Raw genomic sequence first — 26,328 nt, forward strand, 5'->3', positions numbered from 1 at the left:
CCCATCTATTTGCCATGAAGTGATGGGACCGGATGCCATGATCTTCATTTTCTGAATGTTAAGTTTAAGCCAACTTTTTCACTCTCCGCTTTCACTTGCATCAAGAGGCTTTTTAGTTCCTCTTCACTTTCTGCCATAAAGGTGGTATCATCTGCATATCTGAGGTTATTGACATTTCTTCTTTTACATAAATGCAAATATATATGAACATGTTATACATGATATACATACAAAACCAGTGGCTGATATGTGGTGTTGCAACATTGCAATTGCTTCTTGTACCTACCAATTTGGAACATCTTCAAACTTGATATTCTATTTTTCATCTTTCAGTCACTGGTCCAGGTGCCGGATTCAATGATCAGGTTGAGAGGATGACACCTGGAAATGTTTCTGTATTTCCATATGTATCAACTAAGTAGGACTTTTGGAGAAGATCAATCACCACTTTAGCAATAACTCTATAATGCACCAACTGATTAGTCAACTGTGATTCTAAATAGTTCTCTACGAGGGTCTTAAATCAGAGACAGATGTATCTGTTGATGGGAAATAATATGGAGAAAACTCAGAATTTCCTCCAAGACTGAGTGGGATATTCCTCAGCTCCCCCCCTTTTATCCCCATGAGACCCCAGCTCCCATTGGTCTGTGCTTTCCAGGCCTGTTCTCCTATAGCTGCAGTTAGAATACATGGCCTTGAAAGATCAAGGCACATAAAGGCAGGTCTGAGAAGAAAAACATCAGCCTTGCCTGGGTCCTGGGATTAGTGAGAACAAATTGGTGCGACTCTCCTCAAGTTCAAGGCAGTATATTTGCAGTCTAAGAACTTTCTGGTAGCATCAGAAGAAACTGACAGACGGACAATGCTCCTTAGAGATAAAATGCATTTAGGCGAAACAAAATTGTCCCCAGCCTCCAAGTCCTGCACGTGCTGTGAGGGTCCATGTGCCTGTGGACCAGTGGCAGGTAAAACCTACCACAGGCACCCTCCTCAGCATCATCTGTATTTAAAAACCTGAAAATCACTCTTAGTTTTTTTCTTTTTTACTTCTTGCCCAAAAGGACACAGTAAGGGCATTATGGATTTCAAAATGTGTTTCAAAACGAACACAACATTGTGAATCAACTCCACTCCGATAAAATTTATAAAAAGAAAATAAATGTATTTCAGATAGGTGGCATTCAGACTCACTGGCTGGAACATGACTAAAACCTCCCTCAGTGGCTGGCATCTATGACTTTATGTTCTATCCTTCATAGACAGAGTTGTTTGCACACTGTCTTCATGATTTGTGAGTTTCTGGAGCATGGGGGTTGTCGTCATTTCGTCATTTTAGGCTCCCAGCTTGCATGTGCCAAGCGTTCAGGGAATTCTGCCTTCATTGAATTGGCCACGGTTTGGGGAAAGCTGGAGAAGTTTGCTTGAGAAAGCATCTAGCTTTCTGACAGAGCCATCCTAGTTTGCTTTATTTTCAGATGCATGTATAATAGTTTCTATTGCCTTTTTCAGAGTATTGATAACAATTATTGACTATTGGAAACATGTAGGAATTGATAAAATGCTATCCAGGTGAGATATTTTTTTGTATCTAGAATTAGATACAAAAAGATTCAAAATCAACCCAATATACTATTGATGGCAAGCTCTCTGTTTCACCCAGTTACAAACCATCTGGTGTTTTTGTTTTGCAGTCCCTTGGGGTTCCTTGGTGGAGAAGGCAATGGCACCTTACTCCAGTACTCTTGCCTGGAAAATCCCATGGATGGAGGAGCCTGGTGGGCTACAGTCCATGGGGTCGCTAAGAGTCAGACACAACTGAGCGACTTCACTTTCACTTTTCACTGGTTCCTTGGTAGCTCAGCTGGTAAAGAATCCACTTGCAATGCGGGAGACCCCAGTTCAATTCTTGGTTTGGGAAGATCCCCTGCAGAAGGGATAGGCTACCCACTCCAGTATTCTTGAGCTTCCATGGTGGCTCAGACAGTAAAGAATCTTCCTGTAATGCAGGAGACTTGGATTCGATCCCTGGGTGGGGAAGATACCCCGGAGGAGGGCAAGGCAACCCACTCCAGTATTCTTGCCTGGAGAATCCCCATGGACAGAGGAGCCTGGTGGGCTACGGAACAGGGGTTGCAAAGAGTCAGACACAACTAAACAATTAAGCACAACACAGGGTAGCTGTGTGTAAATCACCAATCATTAAGCAGTTGCATTTGTGGAGTGTGAATACACCTTAGGACTAAAAGTGATAAGATGATGCATTTATGCACTTTCATGCAACCCGTATGCTACATCCCTCTTAGTAAGCAAATAAAGAAAATAATCAGAAACTGTTATTTACTGGGTGGGTGCATAGTGATTGAAATGAGTGCTATTACATGTTCCTTGACTTACTGGTTAAAACTTAGCAATAATTCCAGCAAAACAATAAAATATACAGCATACTGTCACCGCAGTAAAACTTTACTAAGAAGTTGCTAACTATTCCAAAGTTAACAGTTCATATGAGAGATAGAAGTCATTTTCACTCAAATTTATAACTCTTGTTTCATCTTCAGCAAGAGAGTCCTAAAATTTCAGGGTTGCCAGAGGACCGGAGTATCTTCTGCTATTTTTTGTCATATAAGATGAAGCCTTCTTACCTTGAAACTGAGCGTTAAATCCTTTCCGTCGGTGGTTACTGTCAGATGTGAAATGGAGCCGCAACCAGTTCTTGCTACTGATGACAGGAGAAGGGAGGTTCATGCCGGTCAGCCTGTAAGAGAGAATGAAAACAGCTCCCTGTAATCCAGCCTCACAAATGCCCCATCTCAAACCTGCCTTCACAAGTGAGCACCAACCGTCTACATGCTGAGTTGCCTAAAACAGAAATATTTGTTAGCTGCATTCCACCTTGAAGCACTGCAGGTAATTCCACCTTTGTCTGCAGACAAATGCCACATTCATCCTTGATGGAATGAAGGCTTTCACAAGTATTGAACATTTTGATTCCTCTTCATTAAGGATGACTAAGTGAGCTGATATTCTTTTGAGCTCTTATTTCTTCTTATCAGGACTGGGATCATAATGAATTACCAAAGGACTAGAAATATGTAAATGATACAATTCTGCCCTTCAGTATTGGATCACTTGGCAATTCTGTTTCACCTGAAGCGACTCAAACAACTCATAACATCCAGTGTCACCAGGGTCCATCTGCAGATTCACAACCTGGGCCCTTCCTTCTGAAGTGGAGAAGAGGGGTGTTTATGAGATTAGCGACAAGAACTGTCAAAAAGATTCAAAACGCCTCGTGTGTGTGTGTGTCAATTAGTATATTAAACAAAATTAAATGTTTCAAAAGTGAGACACGCTCAATATCTGGTTAAGCTGTTTAAAATAGCCAGTCCACTTCCAAGGTGGACTCTGGTTGTCAGAAAAAAAGAGTAATTTACTTCCAACTGCTAACAACTTCGTGCCATTATGGAGTAAAGGACGTTTCAGGCAGAGGAGCTCTTGATGGTTAGAAATCATGTGACATGTTTCACTCCGGCCAGTGGCCTGACCACCACTGGACTGGATGCTTCAGGTGGATGGATGAATGTGTGTTGCCTCCACCTGTACTGACTGAGACATTATATCCTTGGGTTATCCTTTCTGAACCTCAGTTTTCCAGTCTGTAAATTGGACTTGAAAAGACCTATATCAAGGTTTTTAAAGAGACAATACAGATGCCATGTAAATGTTCCCAAAGCATTTTGATGTTACTTGCATGGGGTTATGCACCATATCAGAGAAGGCAATGGCACCCCACTCCAGTGCTCTTGCCTGGAAAATCCCATGGACGGAGGAGCCTGGTGGGCTGCAGTCCATGGGATAGCTAAGAGTCGGACATGACTGAGAGACTTCACTTTCACTTTTCACTTTCATGAATTGGAGAAGGAAATGGTAACCCACTCCAGTGTTCTTGCCTGGAGAATCCCAGGGATGGGGAAGCCTGGTGGGCTGCCGTCTATGGGGTCACACAGAGTTGGACACGACTGAAGTGACTTAGCAGCAGCAGCAGCAGCAGCATGCACCATATAGTTACTTTGCATCTCAGCTGCAAATCTATTTTCAAAGTGATGCTTATTCATGCAGATGATATGTCAGGGGTGAACAAACTGCCTCGCAGCTGAAGCTGGCAGGGCCCTTTTGGGGCTGGAGCGCCCACAGCTGCCCGGTTGAGCTGGAAACTGTATTCTATTCCCAGAATTTCAGGATGGCTATGTACAGCATATCCCTGCTAGCTCTGGTACGTTGAGGAAAAGCTGTGTCCATTGAAATATACAGGCAAGCTTTTTGATGTCAGGGTACTCTATTTCAACTCTCAGGCTTACAAACGCACAGCATCCATTCAAAGTGAAAAAGCCAAACCTTGACTGGAACCAATTGCAACAGTGTTTATGTCGCTATTTGAAATAATCTCCTGTAAGAGGTAATTCACTACTCAGATCTGCCTCTTTGCTAGGATTTGTGTGGTACTGACTAGTGATGCTGGATATGACCCATTCCAGGAGACATTTAATCATCGGAATATTTTGTTTGAAGGCTCCCTCCCTCACTTTTTTTTCCCCCTGGTCAGACTACATTACAAATTTTATTTGAAACAGGTCACCTACCTCTTTGCCTATTAGTGACAATGCCTAGGAGAGAAGTGAATTCCGGATTCAGAAACCCACATCCATCCCACTCACCTACATCTACTAACTGAAATTTTTGTGACAGAAATCCACATTTGTTGTGCTGTTGCTTAAAAAATATTGCTTATTCTTAATTAGATTCTCTTTGAGTGGAATTCTGATCTCAAAAGCTAGGTTGAATTACCCGTTAGTTGCATGTCAACATTAACAATGCCATAAACAAATCCCCTTGTCACCTCCATATCTTGCAAATATTTACCCATAGAAATGTCAGTTTTGAGTTAATGGACAGACTTCGACAAGAAAGGGTCAGGCAGAAATATTTTAGGGTTTATGAGTCATAATGCCTCTGTTGCAACTGTTCACCTCTGCCCTTAAAGGACCAAAGCTGCCCCCGTGTCCCAACCACCTTACTTACAGACACAACATTTAAGTTTCATGTGATTTTTCTGCAAAGAAAATATTATTCGTTTTTTTAAGCCACTTAACGATGTAACAATCATTCTTAGCTTATGGGCCAGATTTGACCCATGGGCCATAGTTTGTTGATTCCTGATTTATTATGTATGAGGCAGTTTGTAAAATACAAAGCAGGAAGATAGTTACATGATATATATCAAACCAGTGTATGCATTCAAAAATGCATAAATCCTGTGCAGATTTCTTTTATGCAGAATCAAAGGTGAGGATTTAGTAACAATTATATCATTTGTTCTCTGTGGTTGGAGCCAAACCATGCAAGTGAATCATACTCCAGGGTGAATTAACCTGCATGAATTTCATGACTCAGCTGTGTGAATTCGACAAATACATCCTCTTTATGGGGAGGGGACTGTAGGGGCAGGTGGTGGTTCCATACAAGACCTATCCTTGTAACTGCTGGTAGTTCCCTTACCTTCCCAAGGGCAGGGGCTCAGCTTGGAGCTGCCATTTAACACAAAGATTGTATTACAAAGTCAGTCATTCCTTCATTACAAGCTAATTTAAGGAAAGTTGATTAATACGCAAGCCAGCAGATGATGCTGTAGATTTACTAAGGTCCTGGGCAACCAGAGGATTTTTAGAAGTAAAGAATTGAAACTGAATACCTTTGTGGTCACAGCTCCCAAGTGCCTGCATGTTAATATCCACAACCTGGGGCTGTTACCTTACATGGGAAAGGGGTACCTTGATGATGTGATGGTGTCACAGGTTACCCTGGGCGATGCGGTGGCCCAATGTAATCAGAAAGATCTGTAAATGTGGAAGATGGAGACAGAATGAGTAAATAAGAGAGAGATGCATCTGAGAAACTGGGTCAGAGCCAGGTGTGTGAGAACTCCACGGTAGTCATTGATGAGGAAAGGGTCCTGGACCAAGGCAGGAGGGTGACCCCCTAGAGGATGGAAAAGGCAAGCAAGTGCATCCTCCCCGAGAGCCTCCAGGAGGGACACAGCCCTTGACACTTTGATTTCATTCCAGCAAAAGCTGTGTAAGACCTGTAACCTGCAGAACCATAAGGTAATACATTTGTCTTGGTTTCAGGCATCAAGTCTGTGTTAATTTCTTACGGTGGTAATGGGAAAGCACTACAACCTTTAATGTGTGTGTCCTACTTTTCAGTCTGAAGCAGTCCTGAAAGAAGGATATAGGGGAGGACGTGTTGTCCCTCTATGCCTGTTAATAACCTTCGAGAACCAGTGCTGCTTAAACCCTGCCAGTAATTATCAGCAACTGTACATCTGTCCTTGTTGCAGTGAGATCTCCTGCAAATCCCCTACAATTCTTAGCTGTATTTCTGTTAAATCTGCTGGAATTGGTTTTCTAACAAATCAATAGTTTGGGAAGTGAGACGTAAATTATGGGTTGATAGTGGACTTGACGTGGTTAGTACAAGATACAAGAGATCCACTTTACAGGGAAAAGAGGAAATGATTGCAGTAAAAGGTCTTTATCTATTAGCTTACAATACACTAACAGCTTTATTTCGAACCTATAGAAACAAAGGACCTGGTAAAATCAAGTGGATCAAAGATATTTGGACTTATAAAGGATGACGATGAGGGGGAAAAGAACACCTCAGTGCAATCAGCCAGGGAATGGTGTTTCTGCAGAAACTGGTAAATGTGTCCCATTTCTGCAGCACCTCAAACCAGGTCAGAAACCTCATGAAGCCCAACAGTGAGGACATTGAGCAGTCCCTACAGATACAGCTAAAAGAATCAGTAGTTCTAAAAATTCTATTCAAGAAGGCCAAATTAAGCAATTTAATCCATTGTTAAAGGCATTTCTTTCAAGGTTTCGCTTCTGCCAACAGTAGAAATAAATGAACGAAGGGCTCCTGGGATCCTTAAAGTTACGATGACTGTCTTTGAGCCAAAATAGAACTGTCCAGCCTGTTCCATTTTCTCCAAAATAGCTTTACCATAAATCCTGGGGTTCTATTTATAATATATCCATCACGTCTTTTTCCACTTAACCTCCATCAGCTCCTCCTTCCCCATCCGCATGGTAAAAGGGTGAGCAAACTGTTCTCAAACACCGCACACTGCGTCTATGACTCATTTGTTTACTTATGTAACTTGGAAGCTATAGAGTCAACTTGCCAAGATAATTTTCTGAAATGCATTTGGAAATGCTAAAGTCTTTTTTCCCAGAGTGCTCTGTGTGAGCACTCTTCTGACGTTAAGCCAGTTTTCTTATGCTTTAGAAGATCATCACACAAGTTGCGGGGTGTTCCTTGGTGGTTAAACCTCTTTAATGGCAATGACTAAGAAGACAGAAAGCATGAATACTATCCTCGCGGAATGAAAATTACCAAGCCTCCCTAAGGAAACTAAGGAATTTCATACACCTATTACTTCCAAGAGATGGACTGCTTGTCAAGTTGGGGAAAAAATCATCTGGAAGCTGTGTTATTACTGTGCTCTTGTGAATGCTTAATTGACATAATTCAGAGCATGATGTTTCCTTTATCTCTGTTTTGTCAAAGTTAACTAGAGTAATCTGAGCAAATGAAGTGTTCCTGAAATTCCATGTTTCTAACTGGGTGTTATTTACCACGTTACTAGTTAAACCTCCTGTCTTATGAACAAACACTCACACACACATTTGTATATGTATTTATATTGAGTTTCTAATGCTGCCACCCTAAGCCTTATTTGGGGCACTGAAGAAAGTAACAATGGAAGTAAAATGTAGTCCTTATCTAGGAAGAATAGTGATAACAATGAAAAAAGGAGCTATGTATTATAAGTGCATTTTTATTTTTGTTGTTCAGTCACTAAGTCATGTCTGACTCTTTGCAACCCCATGGACTGTAGCATGCCAGGCTTCCCTGTCGTTCACCATCTGCTGGAGTTTACTCAAACTCATGTCCACTGAGTCAGTGATGCCCTTCAATCTGGATGATGCTGTCCAGAGGACAATCTCATCCTCTGTTGCCCCCTTGTCCTCCTGCTCTCAATCTTTCCCAGCATCACTCTTTCTTCCAGTGAGTCAGCTCTTCCCATCAGGTGGCCAAAGGACCGGGGCTTCAGCTTCAGCATCAGTCCTTCCAATGAATATTCAGGACTGATCTCCTTTAGGATGGACTGGTTGGATTTCCTTGCAGCCCAAGGGACTCTCAAGAGTCCTCTTCAGCACGACGATTCGAAAGCATCAAAGTGTGTGTATGCATACAAATATACACAGACCAGCTACAAATGTGTGTATATATACACATGTAATACTCCCATATTTAGATACAGATATTTCTAGATAGTTATTCCAAAGGCTTCTCACATACACATATACCCTCTTGGAAAAGCAACTACAACAACAAAACAAGAACACTCACCACCATTAAAAAGAGGAAGACTTCTCCATCAAACAGTACTTCCTTTCATCAAATTGATGCTTTCTGTTAGGCTTCTTTTTTTTCCCCACTCTCATGGCATTCATAGTCTTAAGACAAAGGTCTCTCCTGGACAACAGTCTCTTTCTCTCTCTTTCTCTCTCTGTCTCTCTCTCAAAGATTCCATCCTATGATGTTTGCTTGTCTCAGTTCTTCTCAGTTTTCAAAGCTTTTGCAAAAATAAATCTGTCTCTTATTACTTCAGGCACAGTTAACCAATTCTGCATTCAGTATCCTTTCATATGTGCCCCATAGCCTTCTATGGAAACTGTAAGTGTCTGTCTTATGCTTTTGGGGGCCAAGCGGATGTCTGCTTCCTGGAATAAACTGTGAGCCCATTGAGGGTGCGGCTGGCACCATATTAATTTTCCTCATCCTTGCTCTGCTCTGCACACCTGGGAGTCTCTAAATAAACCCCTTTAAAATTTTTTCTATACTTTTGTTTTTGCTCATTGTGTGAGCTCCTGAAATAGCAGCACAATTTAAGATGATAAAAAGTTAAGATCATTAAGAGAAGGCCATTCTTTCTTCTCACACACAGCGATGTCTCATCAGCACCGTGATCTGCCAAGTATGAATACCAAATAAGTCAGCTCTGGCATCTTCTTCTTGTTCCGTCTATGACATCCAAGGGGCCCAGAGCAGTAACAGGCACCTCACTGAAGCTAGTGAGAATGTTCATCTGTGTCAAGGGAGCAGGAGGAAGTGGACTACAGACCCTGTTAGAGATGGGGCAGATAAGCCCAGACTACGGTCCCTGTTAGAGATGGGGCAGATAAGCCCAGCCCAGACAGGAGGGAGGCAGGAGCAGGTCGTAAATGTGTGCAGGGCTTCAGCAAATCAGGCATCAGGCATTAAGCCAAAGGTCAGGCAGAGAAGGGCCTGTCCTCCAAAGCTTAAGGACTAAATGTCAGGGAATCACTTAGACTGAAGCCTGGAAAATGGCCCAGGCGGACAGCTCTTGCTGTCTATTGAGAAAGATAGTCAAGAGACCGGGCTCTGACAGCGAATCAGCAGAAGGTCCTGTGGTCCTCTCGTCCACCCCAGTGACCGAGGAAGGAGGCCAGCAGGGAGGGCGGCTGCAGCCTGTGGGTGAGCTCTCCTCTCCCACCCTAAGGGTGCTTCCTCCCATTGGAAACCTGCACAGCATAGGGGATCTGATACGCAGGCGACAGGAGGTCACCTCTGTACCAAACGTCCCAGCTGCAGAAAACTAGTCTGGGCCGGAGTCAGACACTTGGGGAATGAAACCCTCAGTATAACCCCCGGCTCCATGCAACATTCTGGCAGGTTCTTTAACACCATCTGCAAAGACAGGCATCAGGTGGGCCAACAGGAAACAATGTGCTTTGCCTCTTGGTCACCCAGACTTTCAAAACAGCTAGCGGTTGGCTGTAGGAATGGGTGCATGTCCATATGATTTGCTGATTATTAAAAAACACATTATTTAAAGATTCCCATAATAAATGCACATAGGCAATACTCTATGACTGTGAAGTAAAAAAGAAAAAAAAAACACAACATTGAATTTCTGGATCACTCACCATTTCCTCTTTGATGTTATTTTTAGCAATATATATTAAAAGACTACAAAAAATGTTTTTCCCGTTAATCTCAGGGTCAGATGAGTCTTAGCTTTGCCCATTTCAACAGTTTTAAATGAGTTTACTCTTTTTTTAGGAAACCTTTTCCCTCACTTGACATAATGACGTTTCCTTATGTAACCAGCTAGGGAGATGCACTCAACTCTCGAGGGTACAAGAGGGTAGGAGGTGAGCTTTCCCTAATCATGGGGGGCCAGGGCACAGCCCTAACTCTTGCAATCATTGGAATCTGGGCCACATCAACCAAGGCACAGCTGGGCCATGGTCTGGCTGCTGCAAACCTGCTTACCTTTCTCACAGGGACACACGGCCTTTGGGTTCAGCCTGTGGCTGCTCTTCCCAGCTGGTCGCATCTGCACTTGTCACCTTCAGGTCATGAATGCCATCACAGCAAGCTCCCTCCCTCCACCCACAGCTCTGCAAGGAGGCCCTGGGCTGCTGGAGCCTCACGAGGCTGACCCAGGCTTTCTCCCTCTCAGGCAGACCCTATGGTCCTCTGCTGCTGCTGCTAAGCCGCTTCAGTAGTGTCTGACTCTGTGATCCCATAGATGGCAGCCCACCAGGCTCCGCTAGTCATCACAAATGCAGGCTTCAGAGTCACCCCCACCTGCATTCACACCTCTCCCAGCTGGGTCATCTCTGCACTGACTCTCTTGGACCCACAGACTCCTATTTATGAAAACTCACATACACACACACACACACACACTGTGCACTGGACACTCCTGGTCACCTCGCAAGTGTCCTTTCTTGTGGACATCTTCCCATCCTAAAAAGATTCAATTTTTGTTTTAAAATGCACTTCTACCCCAGCAACAATGAGATTCAGGGAAAGATGACTACTTGCTGAGCTTATCCATATGTACATGGACATGGAACAATGGACTGGTTCAGAATTGGGAAAGGAGTATGTCAAGGCTGTATATTGTCACACTGCTTATTTAACTTATATGCAGAGTACATCATGAAAAATGCTGGGCTGGATGAACCACAAGCTGGAGAAATATCAGCAAGGAGAAATCAAGAAGAAATACCAGCAACCTTGATAAGCAGATGATAGCACTCTAATGGTAGAAAGCAAAGAAGAACTAAAGAGCCTCTTGATGAGGGTTAAAGGGGAGAGTGAAAAAGTTGGCTTAAAACTTAACATTCAAAAAATGAAGATCATAGCATCTGGTCCCATCAAATAGATGGGGGAAGAGGGGAAGCAGTGATGAATTTCATTTTCTTGGGCTTCAAAATCACTGTTAACAGTGACTGCAGTCATGAAATTTAAAGATGCTTTCTCCTTGGAAGGAAAGCTATGCTTTCTCCTTGGAAGGAAAGCTTGGAAGGCGAGCCTAGACAGCATCTTAAAAAGCAAAGACATCATTTTGCAGACAGAGGTTCATACAGTGAAACCTACAGTTTTCCCAGTAGTCATGTATGGATGTGAAAGTTGGAGTATAAAGAAAACTGAGTGCCAAAGAATTGATGCTTTTGAACTGTGGTGTTGGAGAAGACTCTTGAGAGTCCCTTGGACTGCAAGGAGATCAAACCAGTCCATCCTAAAGGAAATCAGTCCTGAATACTCATTGGAAGGACTGTTGCTGGAGCTGAAGCTCTGATATTTTGGCCACCTGATGTGAAGAGCCAACTCATTAGAAAAGACTCTGATGGTGGGAAAGATTGGGGTCAGGAGGAGAAGGGGGTGACAGGATGAGATGATTGGATGGTATCATTGACTCACTGGATATGAGTTTGCGCAAATTGCAGGAGATAGTAAAGCACAGGGAAACCTGGTGTGCTACAGTCCATGGGGTTGCAGAGTCGGACATGACTTAGTGACTGAATAACAATCTATACAGACAATAAACACTAATCTCTATGCAAGGTATGTATGTGATATATGATGCATATTGTGATAGTGAGGCATTATATAAGATATACACAAAGCATGTATCGTCATAAAAATTTTCCAAAAATGTAAACAATTTTCCACTTCAGATTGATGAAGATGATCTTGCCTCAGTTTTTCAAATGTATTTATGACCTTCCATGTGCCAAAGCTGGTGCAACTCACAAGGAATATGAAGTGGAATATGCCCTTGTCCATTATTTCACATGGTTAACGTGAGTCTGATTGAGGGTGTTAGGAGCTAACTTGTGGCCACATCATCTTTAAGCGTATAATTAGAGAAAACTGAGGTCATAAGGGTGGCACCAAATCCGTATGACCGGTGTCCTTATAAGAAGTGGAGATTAGCACACAGACACGTGCAGAGTGAGGGCCACATGAGGACCCAGGGAGAAGACGGCTGTGTGCACATTGAACACACAGGCCTGGAACAGATCCCGCTCCACAGCCATGAGAAGGAAGCAAGCCTCTCATCACCTTGATCTCAGACGTCCAACCTACAGTGCTGCGAGACAGTAGAGAACTGTCTATGGTTCAGTCTCTTTTTAAACTATTAATTCTATTTACATCTTATTTTTTCTAGCTTTATTGCAGCATAATCTACCAAAAAAATAATTGTATATATGTAGAGTGTGAAGTGTGATGAGTTTATATATGTTATACATGGTGAAATGATGACCACAATCAAGCTAACTGCCGTGACCATTATCCTCAGTTACCTTTCTTTGTGTGTGTGTGGTGAGAACATTTCAGATCTACCTTCTTAGAAAATTTAAAGTAACGAAGATCATGGCATCCAGTCCCATCACTTCATGGGAAATAGATGGGGAAACAGTGGAAACAACGTCAGACTTTATTTTTGGGGGCTCCAAAATCACTTCAGATGGTCACTGCAGCCATGAAATTAAAAGACGTTTACTCCTTGGAAGGAAAGTTATGACCAACCTAGATAGCATGTTGAAAAGCAGAGACATTACTTTGCCAACAAAGGTCTGTCTAGCCAAGGGTCTGTTTTTTCCTGTGGTCATGTATGGATGTGAGAGTTGGACTGTGAAGAAGGCTGAGCACCAAAGAATTGATGCTTTTGAACTGTGGTGTTGGAGAAGATTCTTGAGAGTCCCTTGGACTGCAAGGAGATTCAACCAGTCCATTCTGAAGGAGATCAGCCCTGGGATTTCTTTGGAAAGAATGATGCTGAAGCTGAAACTCCAGTACTTTGGCCACCTCATGCGAAGAGTTGACTCATTGGAAAAGACTCTGATGCTGGGAGGGATTGGGGGCAGGAGGAGAAGGGGATGACAGAGGATGAGATGGCTGGATGGCATCGCTGACTTGATGGACGTGAGTCTGGGTGAACTCCGGGAGTTGGTGATGGACAGGGAGGCCTGGCGTGCTGCGATTCATGGGGTCACAAAAAGTTGGACATGACTGAGCGACTGAACTGAACTGAACTGAATACAGTATCAAGTGTGTAATACAGTATCAAGCATGCAATCCAGTAATCCAGTGTTGTTCACTAGAGTCACCATTTTCTACGCTGATTTCCCAAATTACTCATCTAACAAAGGGAGGCTTGTACCTGTGGCAACATCTTCCCATTTTCCAGTCCTCAGCCCCTGGTGGCCTCTCTGTGTGTGTGAGACCGTGCGCATTCATCTGTGTCTGGCTTACTTTTCTCAGCACGCTGTCCTCTGTTCCAGGTCCATCCCTGTCCGTGTCAGAGAGGTGGGCAGTGGCCATTCAGACCTCTAGGTTTTCTTGTTTTGCTGTGTGTTTTACTTTGAAGAGACATTATTTTTCCCATTTTACAAACATGGAACTAAGCCTTCCAGATTCAGCCTACAGCACATGACAGGTACATTCATTTCATTAATACTGAATCTTGAACTTACTGCCTTTTAGATCTCGAAAGCGCACACCAGGGCAAGCCTCCAGGACTATGAGGGCTGGTGGAGGCTGACTCCCATCCCAGAGTACACCTCTTTGCCCCTGAGCTGACCTCCTCCTGGCTTGTGAGTCCTGGCTGCTTCCTGGAAATGTGCAGAAGCCCAGGTGAGATGGAAAGCAGGTGGGTCTCTTGGAGAGCCTAGGAGGATCAGCTGCTGGGGAACCTGGAGAGAGCCTCCTATGTGGTTGACAGCCTGCAGATGCCACTCTGCCCTTGATCCAAGTCAGGGCTGCTGGCCTTCACTGCTCCTGCTTGTCGGGTGGTCCTTCTGCAGGTAGGGTTGAATGTCTTATTTAAGCCACTCAGCTATCAAAACGTACTGAAGAGCATGAGCCTGCATCCAGGCTGCTAGCACGAGTTCCATGAGGGAGTTCCACAGATCTGTGAATGGCAGGACTGCTTTGTTTTATAGATTCTGGGGCTGAGTGTGTACATATGTGTGTGTGAATGTTTGTGTATGTTGCTGTTGTTCAGTCACAAAGTCATGTCCCACTCTTTGCAACCCCATGGACTGCAGCATGCCAGACTTCCCTATCCTTCACCATCTCATGGAGCTTTCTCAAACTCATGTCCATTGAGTCAGTGAGGCCATCCAACCATCTCATCCTCTGTTGTCCCCTTCTCCTCCTGCCTTCAATCTTTCCCAGCTTCAGGGTCTTTTCCAATTAGTCAGCTCTTTGCATCAGGTGGCCAAAGTATTGGAGCTTCAGCTTCAGCATCAGTCCTTCCAGTGAATATTCAGAATCAATTTTCTTTTGGATTGACTGGTTTGATCTCCTTGCTGTTCAAGGGATTCTCAGGAGCCTTCTCCAGCACCATAGTTTGTAAACATCAATTCTTTGGATCTCAGCCTTCTTTATGGTCTAATTCTCACATCCATGTGTATATAGAGAGCATGTTATCCAAGGAGAGACTGCTGAGTGCTTGTTGCTTTTCAAGAATATGTTTGTGTTGATAGCTGATAAACAGATCCAGTGGCTTCCTAGGCATTCTGGTCCCTTATGATTTTCCTTATTCATAACTATGGGGTTAAATGGATTAAAAAACAAAGAGTACTTTTATTTTTCCTTTGCCTTTTTTCTATAAACTTTTATTATCTACAGAGATGTTGCTGCTGCTAAGTCGCTTCAGTCATGTCAGACTCTGTACGACCCCATAGATGGCAGCCCACCAGGCTCCTCCATCCCTGGGATTCTCCAGGCAAGAACACTGGAGTGGGTTACCATTTCCTTCTCCAATGCATGAAAGTGAAAAATGAAAGTGAAGTCACTCAGTCATGTCCGACTCTTAGCTATCCCATGGACTGCAGCCCACCAGGCTCCTCCGTCCATGGGATTTTCCAGGCAAGAGTACTGGAGTGGTGTGCCATCGCCTTCTCTGGACAGAGATGCTAGTGGAACTTAAACCACTTGGAGGGAATTATTCTAATCAATTTGAATTTTCACCTGTTCTCCTTCTCTGTAAGTCAGTAACAAGAACTATAGTAAAATGCTTCATAGTAACATTTGAAAGCGTTTCCCCTGACACCAGGCGTGAGACTTCGAAACCCCTATCTAACTCACAATTTAGAGCTTGGCAAGGAATATCCAATCAAGAGATGAAGGAAAGATAAGAGGCAGGTAAATAAAGACACAGTACTCTCATGAAAAAAAAAAAAAAATCTTTATAAAGAACTAGAAGGAGTTAAATTTTGTTAAGAAATATTAGTACCAAATTGGATAAAACCGAATTGGATAAAATCCAATAAATATTATATTTAAAAGCATTCACTGGCACAAAAGAATATTCCAGAGAGATGTAGCTCAAACTGACATTCTGGGTTATTTTTTCTTCCACAATTAATGAGTAAATAGTAAATAAGGGGGAAAAAGATGAGGGAAATTAATATTAGATGCAACGTGTATCTAATATTTTAAATATTTTCCCATAGAGACATGGGTAGGTAGATATTTAAAATGGCATGCCAATTTGCATACCATTTAGGAAGCCTATCTTTTCTCTTTGAGAGAACTTTGTAACTCTTTCTACATCAATACATATTAATTTGTGACTTTTATGTACTACCCCATCCAATTAATATGCCATTACTTGTTTAACCAGTGCCCTAGTGAAGTTACGTGATGCTACTTGTGATATCTCAATAAATTTCATAATAAACCACATTATAATGAGTAGCATGTATTGCCTCATTGCCTTAGGACCAATTCCTAGAAGTCAAATCTACGGGTCAAAAGTGATGCATCTCTTCAAGACTTTTTTTAAAAAGCATGTTGAAAATTTCTCTCTTAAAAAAAATATAAGCTTTGAGAAGAAGCCTTTCAAAGCTGCTCCATGAATATATCTGATCTATCAGTTCCTTTATTTTAGATCCAATTCAATTGTCACCTTTTCACTGAGCACACCTTTCTCATTGCATTGTTATGTGTTCTTTCTCATGTCAACACTGTTACTACATCTGTTCTTGCCATGAGATTAAAGACTACCCAAAGCCACGAAATATGCTTTATTAGTTTAAGTCCCCTCTGTATGCAGTTGCGTCTTTTCCTTGATACAGAGGAAATCTTTGGAAGCATTAAGGGGCTCCTAACACACTTAGAACTGTTTTGAAATTTTTTTTTTCTGTTATGACTAGCAGCACCTCTGTAAGCCCTTGTCATCCATGTTTCATAAAATCATAACTTATGTTCCTATGACTGTGACACCTCCATAGTGTAACTCATTATTTAGTCTCAAAATACTTTTAGGACCAAATTCACTGTTTTCAGATTGCCTGGTGAGTTTTCTGTTCTGCTGGGAGGTAAACCCCCATGATTCTTGAATTTGGGCAGAGTGTGCATTTCGCACATGTCTGTGTAGACATGCGATGGCTAGGGTGTTGAATTCTTAGGATCTTGAAAAATGGTCTCCAAATTGTGAAAACAAGGAAACAAAACAAACCAAACACATGTTGATTGCGAGCTGGTACAGCTTCCGAGGTGGCTCAGTGGTAAAGAATCCACCTTCAGTGAAGGAGACACAGGTTCAATCCCTGGGTGGGAAGATTGCCTAGAGGAGGGCATGGCAACCCATTCCAGTATTTTTACCTAGAGAATCCCATGGACAGAGGAGCCTGGTGGCTACAGTCCATGGGGTCACAGAGTCAGACATGACTAAGTGACTGAGCATGCAGCTTAGTGTTTGAAACAGAGAACATGCCTGTTTTTGGGTCAGCCTTTTTTTGGTTCTGGAAGTCAGTCATGTTTGTTTGGATCCCTTGACACCTCAGGTCTTTGAATCTGAGTCCAGGCCTCCCTTCATGGCTGCTGGAAGCCTGGTTTCAAACCGTCCTTCCTGTGGGGCTGCACGCCTGGATCTTAGACACAGAGGAACATGTTGAAATTCAGGGTGCTTTTCTGCAGGCTCTGCCCAAGCAGCTTTTAAAAGGGAGAATTTTCATTCAGAGCACTTTCCTCACACAGTAGAGTCTTTTTGCACAAAGTGAGACTCTTTTTCTGAGTGGCTGGAGGAAGAAAGCGGAACCTGGGGGTTCACAGACTTCTCCAAACTCAACAGGTATGGGCTTTTACACTTCTGCTCACATGAGTGACTGAAAAACAGCACTGGGGCAGAAACACAGTCCTGCAGCCAGGGAGCGGGGTGGGGGTGGGCCTCAGAGCTGGGCCAGCCCTACCCACTGCTCCGAGGACTCAGCAGGCCTGGAGGTGAGTGGGGAGCATGGGGCAAGGGGGCGGGGTGGCTGAGGACCCAAGGTGAAGGGGAAATTGCAGGCTGGCTCCAGGTGCATCCAGCCTGGTCCACCTGTCCTTTCTGGAAGTGCTCTGGGAACTCTTTGCTCTGAGTAAAGGGATTAGTTGAGAATATTCTTATGTGGCCTCTCCTCACACTTGTCTGCCAGTTTTTGAAGCTGCCACCACCCTGATCTGACCCAGATATGAATGGGATGAAAATAGCCAATGTAAATTAAAAGACAATTGCTCCTTGGAAGAAAAGCTATGACAAACCTAGATGGTGTATTGAAAAGCAGCGACATTACTCTACCAACAAAGGTCCATCCATCAAAGCTATGGTTTTTCCAGTAGTCATGTATGGATGTGAGAGTTGGACCATAAAGAAGGCTGAGTGTCGAAGGACTGATGCTTTCAAGTTGTGGTTTCATGGACCTGAGCGGGGGAGTGGGGTACAGACTCCTGCCTCCTCTCAGTCGAGGCAGCGAGCATCAGATGCTCTTATGTGAGTCCTCTAGCCCGACATGGGTGTTTCCTTTGCCACTTGCATCGTCAGAAGGGAGACTATACAAACCATAGCCCATTCAGCAATGACGGGTGGACGCTTGGTCCCTCGGGTCTGTGACAGCCACTATCACGGTGCCCTGCACAACACACATGTGTGTGCTGGAGGCACCTTCTGGCAACTCTGCAAGTCCTTCACATCGTGTGCTATCTGATGTATCACCAGAGCATGCAATTGGCCTGAGCCTCGGGTTCCCATCTGGAACTTGGGGATGCGGGCTCTTGCTTTACATACTTTTAGTAAAGATAAAATAAGTGCAAGTTAAATACTTTTTGCAGTTTTATTGGATTTTCGACTTATTGTTTCTTTACCAGATTACAGCACAACATCTTAATTGATCTCTTACTCTCTAAAATCGGTGATGATGATAATAATGGAAAATAATAGCTAACCCCAAATAAGTATTATTCAACTGTCAGCCCCTTTCATATGCTTTCTCAGAACGTAGTCATTAGATCTGCTCTATACACTGGTTATTATTTTAATTTTACATATAAAATTTGGGATCTGTGAAATTCGGGAATTTGTTACAAAGCTAGCAAGAGCCTGTAAATGGACCCACACTCATTTTCTCTTAACTTTTTACCACGGAGTCGCTTCTCTACCCAAACTAACTTTTTAACTTGGTGCTTTCGCTATTTTCCCAAAGTAAGCTGCGGTCCTGACACTCCCTAACAACATTCTCTGTCCGTCTTCTCTTAGACCCTGAGAGTGGATTTACCCTCCTTAGACTGTCACCTAAGATCTTCCAAACTTACTTTTCTGTTTCTTATCCATCAAGACTTGTCTCAAAGACCACTTTCTCTCTAATTTCTTGAGGATTCCCCCAACCAGAATGGAATTTCTCTGCATTCCCACAGTGTCTGCATTTTAGGAGAGTGGATAGCGCCTTAGGTCTTATAGCATCGCTAGTTGTCGGGTGTCTGTCGTCTCGGCAGGAGGCAACATGTGAACTTTTGAAGGCAGGTGCTCTGTGACACACACACACACACACACACACACACGCACACACTGCCTGTGTCAGTGCTTTGTTGTACTGCCCACTCGTGGGGCACTGGGGAGGCCAAATAAAAACAGATGAATGTCACAGACCAGAATCAGTGTTAATCTTTCATTTCCTTCTTTAGCTGTCAGAATGCTGTTTTTTTTTTTTTTTCTTTTTCTTCTGCTTTTGGCTCATTATTCTTCTTCAACTCTGAACTTATTTCAGATTTTCACCACCCTTTTTGAACTATGAAACACATAGCTGAGACTATTGAAAAAGTCAGTGTGACTGGTGCTCAGGTTAAAAAGAATAACATCTTGATTTCTGTTAATGAGACTTAAATTTTGTTGAAGAGATTTATGCATACTATTCTAATCAGTACAATGAGGGTGATACAGGGTCAATGTGTAAAGAAGAATTCATTGCTGCTGCTGCTAAGTCACTTCAGTCGTTTCCAACTCTGTGCGACCCCAGAGACGGCAGCCCACCAGGCTCGCCCGTCCCTGGGATTCTCCAGGCACACAAAACTTAAGTCCAAAAAGGGGGTTTTGAAAGGTTTAGATAACACTTTGCAAAACAAGTTAAAAAAAGAGATGCTTGTTAATCACTGGAAGACCTAAAGCCAGGACAAGACTTAAGGGGAAAATAAGACAAGGTGAGTCAGGATGGAGGCTACAGCAGATTGCATCCCCATGTTTGGTTCCAGACCTTTGAGCATCCAGAACAGAGGGGAAGTCAGGGTGGGTACCTGCACGCTGGCTGAAAGCCAACCATGTGCTGGGGACTAAAAAGCATGCCGCAGATCCGTGAGTGCCATGGAAAGGACCCTGTCTGAGGTCGTGAGTACTATCACCAGTAGCATCCAGTGGCACCCCACTCCAGTGCTCTTGCCTGGAAAATCCCATGGGTGGAGGAGCCTGGTGGGCTGCAGTCCATGGGGTCACTAAGAGTTGGACACGACTGAGCGACTTCACTTTCACTTTTCACTTTCATGCATTGGAGAAGGAAATGGCAACCCACTCCAGTGGTCTTTCCTGGAGAATCCCAGGGGCGGGGAGCCTGGTGGGCTGCCGTCTATGGGGTCGCACAGAGTCGGACACGACTGAAGCGACTTAGTAGTAGTAGTAGTAGTAAGGAAAGCGAGGAGAACTTTTAAAAGAAGGCGTCTTAGAATGTCTCCTCGTGTAGACGCGTGTCCCTAATGTCAAGGTTTAGTAACAGTCATAAGGGGTTCGGTGGTGGGGCAGGGACCACGATGTCACTGAAAGAGGTTCTGTGGTTCAATTACCACATGACTTGTGTTGCAAATTCATTCTATGCCCTTACTCCACCGTGAGGTTGGTGGCATCCCACCGGGGGCAGGGCTGACCCCCAGTCGGTCCTGGGGCCTCTTCCCTGTCCTGTGATCACCCTCTCCCTCTCAGAGAGTCCATTCAGGCTCGCGGCTTGTGATGCTGCCTGAGGGTCGACGATGCCGGTGCTCGCAGATGCCATCTGGACCGCTATCCTGGGGCCCTGGCCCACATGCCCTCCTCCCCCACCTGCTCCAGCAGCCTTCTCAGAGCAGACCCGCCTCCCTGCCCAGCAGGTCTTTCCATGCAAATCCCCTCCTGTCCTGCCCCTCTTCCTTTCCCCTTCTCATACTCTGTTTATCAGCACAACCCACGATTCCGTGTCCAAAGCCCATCCAGGTCTGACCACTTCTCAGCAGGTCATCTGGACCCATGGCCTCCTGTGAAGCTGCCTGGCCTCTACCACTGGCCTCTGTATTCTTTTCTCATCACAGCATCCAGACCATTCAAACACAAATTAGACCGTATCCCAGCTTTGAGCAAAACTTACAGTGAATTGAAGGTTTTCTGCGGGGACCCACACCTTCCCAAAACTTACAGTGAATTAAAGGTTTTCTGCGGGGACCCACACCTTCCTACCCCTGTTCTTCCTGGAACCCATCCACATCCCATCACAGGCTCAACTCTGGAAACACTGGTTTCTTGCCCTCTTAAACATACCAGGACCTCTGAACCTGCTCTGCCCTCTGCCTAGAATTGCAGATATAATCAAAGCAGCCTTTCTTTCCTCCTCTCGGACTTTGGTCAAATCTCATGACATCCTCTTCCTCATTTCCTCCAAGGAGCTTAGTGGCACTGATTTTAGAGACGTGCATGGGCACATAGAGAGATAGTAGATAAAGATATTGGCCTTTTAGGTTGTATATATTTATGTCATATTTATGCACATATTTATATACACGTGTTTATGTATATAAATATACACGTACGTGTTCGCAACTATACACACATACATATTTGTATACATGTGTGTGCCTTGCTTATTATTTAATTTTAAAAATCTGTCTTCCTTTATAAAATGTGGGCTCCTTGAAGGTGGGGATTTTGTCTGATTTCTTCTTGGCACATAAAGTGATATGGCTCCTTCTGACACCATGGACTCAGCACACCAGGCTTCCCTGTCCTTTACTATCCCCTGGAGTTTGCTCAGATTCAAGCCCATTGTGTCGGTGATGCCATCCAACCATCTCATCCTCTGTTGTCCCCTTCTCCTCTTGCCCCCAATCTTTCCCAGCATCAGGGTCTTTTCCAAAGAGTTGGCTCTCTGCATCAGGTGGCCAAAGTATTCTGTTGGTACCTCTTTCTATTTGTGGGGTGTGTGCAGAGGCCACTTGCCTGAGCTCACTTTGTAATGAGGTAGGGGCAGAGACAGACACAGGGAGCACAGCACCTGAGTTATATGGTTCCAGTTGCCCATCCTTACTAGGCCCTCCACCTTGCAGCTCTGCCTGTGGCCCTCTGCTCTCCCAGCCCCCATTACCACCCATACCAGCCAGAGGCACTGGGGATGACCGCTGTCTCCCAAACCCCACTTCCCGAGTGCCTGGGGGGCAGGGAAGATGCCCACGCCCTGACAGCCCCAACTGGGGCCCCATCTTCCCTTGCCCTCATCGCCCCAGCTGCCTCTGGATGTCGGCCCGGATCTCAGTTCCCCAGCAGACCCTCGCTTTTCTCTGGATGTGTGAAAACAGAGTGAAGCTTGCACTCCAGCGTCACAGAGATTGTTTTACACTCCGAGCACCTTTCTTGTGACCGCCCCACATGTTTTTGATTTCTCGTGACCGCCCCACATGTTTCTGATTTCTCACTGAATCCATAGTTGAGAAAACACGCAGCTTGTGGACATTTGTAGGAAAAGTGGGGCAGGGCTTCCCTGATCAGGAAGACTCCTAAAAATGTTGCTTCTGGGGGTTGGTGAGTCTCGGCTTTATGCTTGCCATTCGCAGCACTTTTTCTGGGCACCAGAATGATTGCAGGATCAATACGTTTATAACAAATTGCCTTTCTTTTTCTTTTCCAAATGTAACTAGCTTTAAAGCTCTTTAAACCTAGTTTTCAGAGAAATAAAATATTTTCATTACATTTTTGTAAAGTGTATGAGAGGGTCCATGAACCAGAGCTGACATTATACTTCCTAACATGTAATGAAAATAAGAGTGACGTCTATCTGCTCGAGCTTTTAGGGAATAAGATTTCAGATTTCCTATTGATTTTTTAATGTGTTCGTTATTTTAAAGTATCAGCATGGCTATAAATTGTAACAATCCACCATAGAGAAGGGGCTTCAGAAAACCTGTAATGGATGAATGCCAGTTAAGAGCATAGGGATAGATTATTTAAATTGTCATTTTTATTTTTTTACATTATCATTGATTTCATTCCATACTTGATGTAAAATTACCCCCACTAAATGAGCCATGCAAATTAGCAGTGAATTATGCTCAGATAGCCAAAAGCAATTATGTTGGTGAGTAAGTTGGTATTTTAATAAAATATAGATGATAGCAGGGTTAATATTTTAGGTAATACATATGTCATGATATGACTTGAAATATGGGAAAATGGGCAGAATAAGATGATCTAATACATATATAGGCAGAAGGCAAAATTGTATTGAAGATATTTGAAAACTCTCTTCAGCTAAATCTTCATGCTCTTTCCAGAAGGGAGATTAATGGCCAGACAATTTAAGTAGTCATACGGTGAGATATATTTAACAGAGAGCTAGAAAAATAGTTCCTCAAGATGTTCTTGAAGATTTTGAGAGTTCATATTTCCCAGAACTTTAAATACATGAAAACTAAGAAATCTTAATGATGTGTTTCACCCAAAAGAATGTTAACTTCCAAACTCCTCTTTCTGAATGTAAACATGCTGCTGGCATTCACCAAGCCCCACTTTACTTTTGCAGAAAACATTTTCTGTATCATTTTGAATCCTTTTGCCTTACCACTCAGAATTAAATAATTAGGATTGGTCTTATATAAACCCGTGCCATCTGGATAAAAGATTAAATGCACAAATCAAATATCAAAGGTTCAAAGTAAATAGCATCTTTTATCTCCCTGTGTAAATACACCAGGATTAATCAAATCAGCATCGTCTAGCCTTTTCTTGCTCAGAAAACACAGCACATGAGGCTAAATGATTAGTCTCTATTCCTCAAATGAGGAGACCGAAATAACAGTTGTTCATCAGAATGAAATTTCAGAAGCTCTGCAAACAACTGAGAGACTTCCTGGCCCTTAATTGCCCCTTTAAGTATATATTTTAAATTGCTGACTCACGAGGAAAAGTGGATTTCACCACCTTAATGCTTCAAAATTACCTCCTGAAGCGCGTACCAGAAACCATTCCATGAAGCCAATTTTGGTGGTGAGATTGAATTGTAGGAGGAATGAATGAACACTCACAAACGACTATCATCAAATGCACAGATACTAAAATGTATCCAACAGGTCGCTAAAACGGACACCAAACTGGACCTGCTTCTGGCTCCTGGAGCTTATCAAAAAGCGTCTGATGTGTTAGCATCCACTTTAGTCCACAACAGGCAGAAGGCGACCTGATGTATGCCATCCAGGTGCTTTTCAGACAAGGCTGATTTAATCTCTTTGGTGACACTGCTACACACACATCTATCTAAAAGAAAGGAATTCAATCAGCTGGGCCTCATGTTTTCCTCAGAACAATTTCCTCGATGATTTTTTCTGTTGATGGGATATTTTAAGGTTAGCGGAGTGTGGAAAGGGGTGTGGAAAGCACTGGAGAATTTAGATAAGATTACAGCTTTCTAAATGCGAGGAGGATTTAAAGATATTTGTCCACTTGCACCCAAAATAGCTGTGACATTTGGTTTGACTGCCTGGAATAAAGCATTTCATAAGGGAAATTTAAATCAAATCAAGGATAAGCAAAGCAGCAAATAGTTATGATCCTGTTGAAGACATGGCATGGCACCACAGACTGGACTGAGAAACGGAAGCGCAGCTTCTGGGAGTTCACTAACTTAAACTGGTGAAACTGGACAAAGTTTCTGATTATTTAACTAAAAGTCCTAAGTTAATGGGCTTCCCAGGTGGCGCTAGTGGTAAAGAACATGCCTGTCACATGTATACCTGTGGCGGATTCATTTTGATATTTGGCAAAACTAATACAATTATGTAAAGTTTAAAAATAAAATAAAATTGGAAGAATAAAAAAAAAAAAAAAAAAGAACATGCCTGTCAATGCAGGAGACATAAGAGATGCGGGTTTGATCCCTGGGTCAGGAAGATCCTCTGGAGAAGGGCATGGCAACCCACTGCAGTATTCTTGCCTGGAGACTCTCATGGACAGGGGAGCCTGGGGGACTACAGTCCATTGGGTCGCAAAGAGTTGGACACGATTAAAGTGACTTAGCATGCACACATACACTAGGTTAATACTTGGAGGAAAATTCTAAGAATTCTTACAACTGGTCACATCTGTGAAGTAGAATGTACAATAGCAGTAAAATGCTGACTCATGCACTTATTTTTTGGTCCTTGTTCACTTAGGTTAGGATTCAGTCTGCATGATATTCCCTTCTCTGTTCTGTGTGCTTTATTCCACGAGCTGAGTTATATGGAATCGATGTGTACTGCAGCTGAGCAGGCTGGGACTTGTGCCACCTGGGAGGTGCCTTCATCCGGGGGATGGATGGGTGGACCCCGCCCAGGGCTGTGTGGTGGCCTCTGAGTCAGGGTGCATGATGGACGACATGCTTATGCGGTCCATCCGCCCATATACTACTGCTCACAAAGAGAATGCTCCAAGAAATTTCCTCCCTCAGCCTCGCATGCAGTCAGGAAACACAGAGTATACATGGGGGCCACGTGGTGGGAATGGAAGGTGCTTGGAAAGAACTGTGTCTCCAGCTGTTTCTGCCCTTGACATTCTGTCAGAGTTCCGTCATGGTCCCCAACCTGTGGAGCTCCCCATATGGTGGCTGCAAAGACAATGGTGATATTGGGGTGTTGCCTACATGATGAAGACATATTACTAAATATGCATTATGTCCCCCACTAAAAAGTCTGTGTGCTTCTTAGATCTACTTCATCAGCAGACTCTCTCCCATCATATTTTCCCATGTAAGTTAGTTATCTACTTTTAACAGACTCATTTGATAAGAACTATCATTTCAAATAAACATGCACACATCTCCTTTGGGGGCTTCCCAGGTGGCTCAATGGTAAAGAACCCACCCGCCAAAGTTAGAGGCACAGGAGACCTGGGATCGATCCCTGGGTTGGGAAGATCTCCTGGAGAAGAAAATGGCAACCCGCTCCAGTATTCTTGCCTGGGAAGTCCCATCCTCAGAGGATCCTGGTGGGCTACAGGGTAGCAAAGAGTTGGACATGACTGAGCAAGTAAACATGCAAACACCATCTCTACCACCAATTTCATTATAAATGTGTAAGTGGTTATAGGAGGAATGACAAAATATAGACATTCTGACTTTTTAAGGTTTAACTGAACAGTGTCCACCAATGAATCTGTCTTTCTGTCAACCTAGTAAGTGTTTGATAGGGAATATTGATGAGTTGAACAATAAAATTAGGGAACCTTAAAGAATTGAGTGGCTGAATGATCCTTTTCCCTTAAAAAGAGGAAGAATCAGATTCTAAAGAATTTCATATCATATGAAAAGCAAATTTATAATGTTGTATAGGATAGAATACTTATTGACTACA

At 43.4% G+C, this 26,328-nt stretch overlaps 1 protein-coding gene across 1 annotated transcript in view; it reads right to left on the reverse strand.

Annotated features, from left to right (window-relative positions):
* The window catches only part of CSMD1 (CUB and Sushi multiple domains 1), a 2,074,203-nt gene that overhangs the window by 765,923 nt on the left and 1,281,952 nt on the right, over nucleotides 1-26,328 (reverse strand). Inside the window, exon 6 of the mRNA XM_086379826.1 lies at nucleotides 2,646-2,758. Within this exon, the coding sequence (XP_086235952.1) occupies nucleotides 2,646-2,758 (113 nt within the window). The remainder of the gene's footprint in view (nucleotides 1-2,645; nucleotides 2,759-26,328) is intronic.

This window comes from Bos grunniens, chromosome 27, assembly GCF_055505025.1.
Source record: "Bos grunniens cultivar Pamir isolate PY7600 chromosome 27, Bosgru_T2T1.0, whole genome shotgun sequence".
NCBI lineage: Eukaryota > Metazoa > Chordata > Mammalia > Artiodactyla > Bovidae > Bos > Bos grunniens.